At 41.4% G+C, this 9,608-nt stretch overlaps 1 protein-coding gene across 1 annotated transcript in view; it reads right to left on the reverse strand.

Annotated features, from left to right (window-relative positions):
* RORB (RAR related orphan receptor B) overlaps positions 1 to 3,808 on the reverse strand; it is a 150,927-nt gene extending 147,119 nt beyond the window's left edge. The window contains exon 1 of the mRNA XM_039361529.1: positions 1,967 to 3,808. Within this exon, the coding sequence (XP_039217463.1) occupies positions 1,967 to 1,973 (7 nt within the window). The 5' untranslated portion in view covers positions 1,974 to 3,808. The remainder of the gene's footprint in view (positions 1 to 1,966) is intronic.
* Positions 3,809 to 9,608: the final 5,800 nt, after the last annotated feature.

Below are 9,608 nucleotides of genomic sequence, written 5' to 3' on the forward strand. Positions count from 1 at the left end.
CAGTCATTCAAGTGGACGTCTGTCTTTTTTCGGTCTTGTTAACTAAGCAGGAGTGAAGCTGCCGCCAGAGAAGAAAGTTCACCTCTGTTTAGTCTGTAACTAGAGTGAGGTGTTGTTGTTTTTTTTTAAAAAAGCGACGTGGAAGGGGGGGGGGGAATAGCGATCTTTAAAAAATAAATAAGAGGCATAAAATAAGAGGCCTTTTATACTTCCAGTCCCGTTATTTTAATGAAGAGCGATTGGAAACGAGAACTGCATAAATCTGGAAAGTTGCGTGATTTAAAAGTAGATGCGCGTCTTCGGAGAGAGAGGGAGGATCTAGGAGATACTCTCCAACACAAACAGCCCGATCTACCACCAACCGCTGGATAAGCGGGAGGCCAATTTCAACAGGATTGTGCAATTTAACCTGAAAACAACGCCAAGGCCACTTTCATACCTGAGACACCATAAGGGATAACGCGCTGAAGGAATGAATGAGAATCTGGGTTTGTATTTTGTTGAGGATGTGAATTTGAGAGTGAGAAGGTGGGAGAGGTCATCCAACTTCCTTTTGTGATTTGAGTGCTGATAGGAGTGCTGTACTGATAGCAGTGCTCCGTGAATTATGATCAGTATGCTATCTTTGGATTCTCTGTCTTTCTCTGTGCCAGCTCCCCCTTGCTATTCAATGTATCATGTCCTAATCAGTCCACAGGGAAACATGCTTAAATATGAGAAGTAAGTTCAGAGACTTGAATCAGTGAAAAGTATCTCAAGGCCAGCAGAAAAGTTGATGTTCAAGAAATATATTTGGAAGACAGAAGCAGAGAATGATGACAAGTGTGTATACTGCTGCTGCTAGTGAAGTAGGTTTCCCAGTTGATTAGCCTTTCCTTCAAATATTTTAGTAACCCCCTGCAGTCATGCTCTTCAACACCTCAAGTTTGGCATACTGTACAACAAGCCTGCAAAGCCACAAAGAGTGCCATTCAATGGGTCATGGAGCCATGAAAAAATAGATGAATAAGCATGGCAAAGGAGAGGAACTGGATGCAAGAAGACAAATGTGTGTCTAGATGGACCAACATTACTGAATGTTGTCCAAAGCTGTGCACACTGGAAAGAGTGAGCTGATCCATTGCCCACTGCAACTGATTCCATCAGAACTTTTTCTTCAGTTCTGGCGAATGCCAGACTACAACTCCAACACTGCCAATTTGCATTTTCTCTAGGAAGATGTTGCATCTAAAGTATTTGGAATGGGGATGGGGAGCTTAGAAACTTGCCTAAAAAGAAGCCTCATCGTCCTGTTTGCCAAGCATTCTTTAGACAAAATAGTAGTCTAGACCCACCTCTCTCCAGAGCCCTTTCCGTATTACTGCTTACAGGCCATGCACTTTGTTTAACCCAACTTGGTGCCTCCATTGTGTTATAGTACCAATATATCTGGATGGCATACCAGTTTGGGATAGGCTGACCTAAGTTTCCAGTAGAAACTATGCATTTCTATGTAGTTTGCCCTCCTCCTCCTCCTCCTCCTCCTCCTCCTCCTCCTCCTCCTCCTCCTCCTCCTCCTCCTCCTCCTCCTCCTCTAGGCAGCCGCTATCTTTTTCTCCGTCTCAAATTTCCCACTCCCATTCAAAGGGAGCATCTCTGCTCACCAGCGTTTCGCTCAGAAGCGCAAGTAGCAAAACTTCTGCTTGTAGAAAGGAGAGGGACCACCTCCGGAGGACCTTCAAAGAGACCCTCACCCCTCTCCCGCTCCCCAAAATGGAGAAGGCATGGGATAGGAGAGAAGACATAGAGCACACCTGCCCTCCCAAAAGGGGGGGAGAACTTTCTGTTAACGTGACAACATCCACTGCCTCTCCATCTCTAATCTTCTCCAGTTCCCTTCAGAAGCAGTTCCTAAGGTTGGCTTGCCCGGCCCTTCCCTCCCTCCCTCCCTTCCCGGCCACGCCGAGGACACCGTCCCGCCCTTTACCTCGCATGGTGCTGGTGAGTCCCCGCTCGGCGCGGTCATGTAGCGCTCAACTTAAATCCCCACCTCAGCAAGAACGAAGACGACGGCTGGGGCGAGCCTGTCCCGCTGCGGCAACCATTCCTCCCACAAGGTGCTCTTCCTTTTCTTCCCGCTCCTTTTAACTTTTCTCTTTTTTTTTCTTTTCTATTTCGTCAGGGGCTTATAATAATCTCTCCGTCTGTCTCTCTCTCTCTCTCTCTCTCTCTTTCGGTCGCCTCACACGCCAACACGCTTTCAAAAAAGTGTCTCTGGGTGACTCGTTGGATTCGTGCGGGATCGGCCGTCTTCCCGGTCCTCGCCCGGCCTTCCGCGCTCGCTCGGTCCTTCTTGCCTGGGCTTTTCAAGTCCGCACAACCCGACTTGCCAAAGCTTTCTTTTGTGATTCCCGCGGCCTGGAGAGCGGCTGCGGCTGCGGCGGCAGGAGAGGGGGAAGGGGGACTTGTTGTCGGATAGGTGGTTATGAAGGGGGAAAAAAGAAACAAATCAGACGAAACACGGAGGAGAGGAGTTGCGCTTTTTGGAAGGAAAGAAGGAATAATAATAAAAAAGCCAAGCCACCGAAAAGAAGCAGAGGAGGCTACGGACGGTAGAGCCTGTGCGTGTTCACACGACAGTTGTGCCTGTTTGGAGCAGATTTCCCCGACGCGGCTGTTTTCATCCTTCGGTTGTACAAGGACACGCAGGAAACAGGAGCGCGAGGGAGCTTGAGTGGGAAAGCTGCAAAGAGGCTTATAGCGAAGGGCGGGCTGCGCCGGTTACTTCACGCTCCGCCTCCTGTCAGCCCTTCGGCCAATCCGAAGCTGCCGGAGTTGGAAGCCTTGACGGAGGGAAGAGTCTGGGCCTGGGCGCTGGAGGAAGCGACTGGTGAGGCGGAGTTTGGCAGCCGCTTTGTCAAGAGCGAAAGCGGGCGGGGCCGAGGAAAGGAGGCGACGTAGGGATCACGCGCGCGGTCTCGCGCGCGCCTTCCCTCACTCGCTCGCTGGCTCGCGCCCAGGCTTCGCTTATTTCGCGGCTTGGTTCTCTTTCGTCGCTTTCTGGTCAAAGCATCGACGCTTTTAGACGATCTCTTACTAACGGCCAGCGGTTTGAGGTGAACTTGGCTCCGGGAAGCTTTGCTCGGCGTCGTTAAAACTGGATCTTCTCACTTCTCCGCATCTCTGTCCTGTCCTCCCGTCACCCCAACAAGGCAAAAAAAAAAAAAAAAAGTTGATTTCCTATTCTCAAGCGCTCCCGTCCCACCCTTGATGCGTTTGAGGAGATTTCTCCACTCTGCTTCTCTCTGGCCTCTTTAGATAGAAGGACGTCTGTGAGTGAAACTCAGTTTCTTTATGTAGTAGGCTTAAATATATAATAAAATATAGGCAGATCTCCAGCTCGGGGAAGGATGAAGATGCAATTAAGAAAGATGCAATTAAGAAAGACTTCAGAACTGTACTTTGCAAAATGAAATGCAGGTGCAGGAGAACAGGACATAATTTTTAACTTAGGTTAAGATATAAAGTTATATCTTATATAATAGGATATTTGGTGCAGGTGTTAAAAAGAAAAGATCATCCTATCTATCTATCATCTACCCATCCATCCATCCATCCAATCCACAGCTGGGCAAAATATCTATTAAAACCAAGAAAAAAGCCACAAAATTGTGGTGGTGGTATAGAAATCTGCTAAATGTGGTATAGAAACACAAAATATTGGAGTTCTTTTTTTCTGCAGTTCTTTTGGGGAATATTTATTTATTTACTTGTATCCTGCCTTTATTATTTTTACAAACAACCCAGGGCAGCAAACATATCCAACATACTTTCTTCCTCCTACTTTTGCCACAACAACAGCCCTGTGAGGTGGGTTGGGCTGAAAGAAAGCAACTGGCCTAAAATCAGCCAGCTGATTTTCATGAATAACTCCCAATCTCCTGCTTTCTAGTCTGGTGCCTTATTCACAAAATCAACATATATAATATCTGAAATCAAGTAAACCCAAGCTGTTTGAAATTTTCTTTTCCTTTAAGTTTTAGTTTATATTATTAATCAATTTTAAAAATCCAGGTAAAAATACTTTCACTTTTAGAAAATGCAACTTTCTAAAACTGAAACTTACCTAGGATCTTTCCCTACTGCTGAGTTTAAAGTCCTCTTCAATAGGTCTGTGCAAGTTTCCAAAATTACTCGGGGAAAGGATTCAAAACTTGCATTAGCAGAAGCACAGCAGTTCTATGTTATTCATTAAAGCAGGCAGGTTTTTTTGGCTGGGCTGGCACCTTTTTTTTAAAGCTCACACAGAAGTCTGGGGAAACATTGGGTGGCTTTAATTAATTGTAGGGAAATGCTGCTCTTGCAAACACTGAAGTCCCAGAAGTTGTTCTGGATTATTATTACTATTATTATTATTATTAAAGTATGTACAGTGCTGCTATTTGCCTGTACTTGACTTGGCAAGCTAGAGATAAGAGCTTTATAGTTTTCCTCTATAGCAGGACTTTTCAACCGGTGGTACGCATACCACTGGTGGTACATCAGCACCTGGCAGGTGATATGTGTACAATGGGTAGGAAAGCACTAAAAAAAGTGTAAAAAAAAGTGTAACAGTGGATGAGGTGAAGCGGTGGCAATGCTGCACAGACTTGTGGGAAAGTCAGCTGGAGCTGTGTTGCCTGGGTTCTGCTGAGAGCCCAGGATTGGCACACGCAGGTCCAGCTGAATGGTAGCGGCCTTGAGGGTGGCAGGCAGCCCCATGCAGTCTTCAGGTGGAGATTCAACTGGAGCTGCGTGAGTTGCTGCTTGGGTCCTGCTGAGAACCCAGGATCAGGGCGTGCAGCTACAGCTGATCGGTGCTTCCAGCTCACCCGGAAAAGAAAAGGAGGGTGAGAGAAAGAGGAAAGGTTATAAACGGAGCAGGTTTTGGCAGGAGAGGGAGAGAAAAAAAAAGACGGGGAAAGAAGGAGACAGCAAAAGGGAGATGGAGAAGTGAAGCCTTGAGGAGAGCAGTCAGCTGGAGGTGCACTGAAGAGAAAAAGGGGGAGAGGAGATGATATAAAAGAAGGGGAGAGAAGAGAGGATATAAAAGAAGGAGGGGAGAGAAAGGATATAAAAGAAGGAGGGGAGAGGATATAAAGGGAAAGAAGAGAGGATATAAAGAGGGGAGAGAAAGGATATAAAAGAAGGGACAGAAAAGATATAAAAGAAGGGGGTAGAGAAGAGAGGATATAAAAGAAGGAGGGGAGAGGATATAAAAGGAGGGGAGAGAAGAGAAGATATAAAAGAAGGGGAGAGAAGAGAGGATATAAAGGAGGGGGAGAGGAGAAGATATAAAAGAAGGAGGGGTTAGAAATTTGTTAAATGAGTTTTGCCCCATTTTATAACTTTTCTTGCCACAGTTGTTAAATGAATCACTGCAGTTGTTAAATTAGCAACATGGTTGTTAAGTGAATCTGGCTTCCCCACTGACTTTGCTTGTCAGAAAGTTGCAAAAGGGGATCACATCACTCTGAGACAATGTGACCATCATAAATATGAATCAGTTGTCAAACATCCAAATGTAAATCACATGACCCTGGGGATGCTGCAATAGCCATAAGTGTGAAAAATGGTCATAAGTCACTTTTTTCAGTGCCGTTGTAACATTGAACAGTCACTAAGCGAACTGTTGTAAGTCAAGGACTACCTTTACTTTATGACTTTTTTCCTTTGTTTTTGGTCATCAAGTTTTTGACAACTTGTTAGGCTGTGGTACTCGAATACTGCCATATCCTAAATGTGGTACAATCTGTGAAAAGGTTGAAAAGCCCTGCTCTATAGGAGTGCGAATAATTAGGGTCAGATATAATTGCTAATGTTTCCTCCTTTCATTTTAGTGGTTAAAATTATGCTTTCTAGAAATCCGTGGTATGATACCCAGAGAACTCCTCATAATCCTTGTTTGCAGAGTGACTGGTGATTCTAGTAATATTCTGGGGTAGAAATGCTGTAATTGTGATGGAGAGCACTGGCATTAAACAGTTCCTTGAACTGAATATCAATGTTTTTTTTATTAATTTACTTCTCATTACACCCTTATCATTAAAACCATGTTCAAAATACCAATTTTTCTATTGCCACCAGTGTCAGATTCAAAATATTTTGATTTATAATAATGATGATCCTTCTTTGCGTTTGGAATCCATGTTTATAATAAAATAAATAGGACAAAATGGAAATAGAAAAAAGTGTACACACTGAAGAATCCAAAGCCATAAATGATACCTTACTTTTGGAGGCATTGTTAAGAGTCTATAATACTTTTACATAACTATTTCCTGATTACAACTGCAATGCATTGTGCAATTAATATTGCAATTAATATTCATATATGTGTTTTTTTTCTTGTAACAATTTGGTCAAAAGTGGAATATCATGAGATTTGCCTATTTTCAGTACAGAAGGCTGATATATTACAAGAACACATTACTGTGAAAAGTTTGGAATTGTGTTAATGAAAGTTTCAGGAACACATTAATTTTCTTTCATAAGAGTCTCTGTGAATTTTGATGTACATGTCATTGCTCTGCCAGATATTAATAGGGACAGTCTGGGTGATTTGTTCAAATACTTGACTATGAGTTTATTTCATTTTCACTAATGAATAATCTCTAAGCCCAATGTAAATTGTAGTTCCTAATTTAGACAGTTAGGACCAGAATATTTCTTTGTATGGTATATCCTATTCTTGTGTCCTACAAACTGACAGATGGCTACAAGAGACCAATACCTTTTCAGATATATGTGTTCTCATCCACTACTCCAATTTTGAATTCTATCTCAAAAATACTTTTTTGATTCCATTTCTTCTACTTAACAACATTTATATAGGCTTTTATATTTTTCAATACAGTTTCTCAGGAACAAAAGCACAAAACAACTGAAAAATAAATACAGTTGACAGAAACAGTAATAGAAGCATGGAACTGGTAACAAGCCCAATTTTATTTTTTTTAAAAAAACTAAATACAATAGATGGAATGAAAATTATACCATCTATGATTGCAATATTCATGTTCTGAAATAGAGACATCCATATTCAGAAGGACATTATCTGCAAGTTTGGGGAAAGCCCAAAACACACAGAAGAAAAAACTAATTAGGAAATATGCTGAGAGAAAAGCCCTTTCAAAAGATTCCCCCTGAATGCTAGGTACAAAGTGAAAATCCAGATATATGGAATAGTATAACAATAGCACTTAGAGTTATATACCACTTCACAGTGCTTTATAGCCCTCTCTAAGCAGTTTACAGAGTCAGCCTATTGCTCTCAACAATCTGAGTCCTTATTTTATCGACCTCAGAAGGATGGAAAGCTGAATCAACCTTGCGCTGGTGAGAATTGAACTGCTGGCAGTTAGCAGTCAGCAGAATTAGTCTGCAGTACTGCATTCTAACTACTGCATTGCCATGGTATGAAGTGTCCGTATTAAAAAAAAAAATAATTCTAGCCATAAACAGACATAATCACTTCTCTGCCTTGAAATCCTTTTCTTATTTTGATTTTTTCCTTAAAGCATTAAAGCAAAACCCTGAGATTCCTAAAGGATCTATTGCTTTTGCTGCCACCACCAAACCCTAGAATTGAGTGATTTTTCTACAATGTAGTATATAAGTATAAACATTACAGAATTACATAGTTAGATTACACAACAGCAGTCACTTTAAACAAGGAATCAATTAACATATATTAAATAACTTGAAATTGGTTGTAAACAAACTACTATTACAACATGTCCAAAGATTATTAATCGCCTTCCCTGAAAGTAAATATCTATTTATAACTCTGTCACTCTGACTGATGTAAGTTGTCTTAGGGCTAGGATTCCAGGTTTCTGTCAAACTTGTCTGTCTACCCAGACCTCTTAAATCCCTTTCTCCCGAGCTTGCTTCCTTGCTCTGGAATATAAACTGGCATGAGATGCCCTGTGTTACCATGCTTTGATTGACAGTTCTAATACCCAATCATTACAAGCAGTACTCCACAGATCTTTGAAGGATGCTTTCCTTTGTTGAAGGTTCAAGTGAAGCACCACTTGAAAGCTGTTTCTCTTTGCCTGCTCTGACCTTTGGTAAATCCACTAGCTAGAAGAGATTTCTGCAGACATGCGATTTATATATAGAACCTCTTCCAGCTATTTGAACTGCTGGCTAAGGCTTTAAAGGAACACAAAGCATCTCATTTAGGAGAATTTCATTGTCTCTTCACCTCCATAAAACAAAGTGCATAGTAAAAGGAGCCACAACAAGGCAGAGCTAAGCTTTTTCATTATCATTATTATTATCTGTTCACAATTATGTGAAGTCACAGCTATCAGTGCTTTAGTGATATTGGCCTTCATTTTCATTGAGTTTTTTCCAAGAACCTAGACTGTTGTAATGCAGGGGTGTCAAACTGCCAGCCTGCGGGCCGGATGCGTTATGCTGAAATTGCGCCCGCTCCATTGCTGGCAATGGAAAAAAAGTGATACATCGCGACACATCACGTGATGTGCGAGTTTGACACTCCTGTTGTAATGTATCAGCTTAGTATATGTATGGATCCAAGCAGTGTGGTTTTTGTAATTGACAGATGGAAATTTTGTCAATGCCCAGATTTTCTAAATTCCATGCAAGATTTTTTGGTATCCAGTGAGAACTACTGGGCCAATTTATGCCATAATCTTTCAACTTTGATTTCCAGATCTTAATAGTTTGTGATCTTCTCAAATTCTTTGTCTTCTATTTTACTATCCTCCCTGGTATTGCTACGTCAATTTATCCACCCATTTCTTCTTTTCAACCAGTTAAATTTGGTGTGTTATGTGCCAAGATTTATCAGTTTGTGTTCATAAATCCCACAATATTTAACTTGCTCATTTTAACTACATTTAGTTAAAATGTTTAGATTGAATCTGTCATTTTTGTCCACCTACTGACCTTCCCAAGAACCCATGATAGGCAGATATTGTAGTTTGATGGTGTAAAAGGTATTGTCACAGGATGTAAGTTCTTTCAAGCAAAGATGTTTTTTGAAATTGGCTGATAGTGATTTTGTCAATTCTGATGGTGTTCAAGTGGTGATTTAAATCTTTTGGAACTGAACCCAAGAGGCCCATTATTATTGGTACTATCTATGTTTTCTTTTGCCACAGTCATTCTATTTCTATTTGTGGGTTTTTGTATTTTGTGATTTTATCAATTCTTTCTCTTCTCTTCTGCTGTCTCCAGGTATTTCAATGTCTACTACCAAGACTGTTTTGTCTTTCTTATCAAGAACTATTGTCAGAAATCATGATTCTATTTGATGTCATGTTTTGAATACTGTTAACTCCTAGATGGTACAATGCCCAATATGGTACATAAAAGCCTTAAAGTGCTCATGGACACCAACCTTAGTGCCATCAGCTTTTAGGCTTCTCCTAAATTAAATGTTAGGTTTGAATTAAATATAAGATTAAATACTAAGGTGCAGAATTAAGAACTGGACTTAATCATCGTCTCTATTTAAACAATTCTTCTGGTCTTGCCTAGCCTGGAAGCATGCTTTGAAAATACCATGCAACTCAGGCTCTGTGGGAAGTTGCCCAGTGGCTTAAAACACTAAA

This window comes from Crotalus tigris, unplaced genomic scaffold (genome assembly GCF_016545835.1).
Source record: "Crotalus tigris isolate CLP2741 ecotype Arizona unplaced genomic scaffold, ASM1654583v1 scf7180000017585.4430047, whole genome shotgun sequence".
Taxonomy (NCBI): Eukaryota; Metazoa; Chordata; class Lepidosauria; order Squamata; family Viperidae; genus Crotalus; species Crotalus tigris.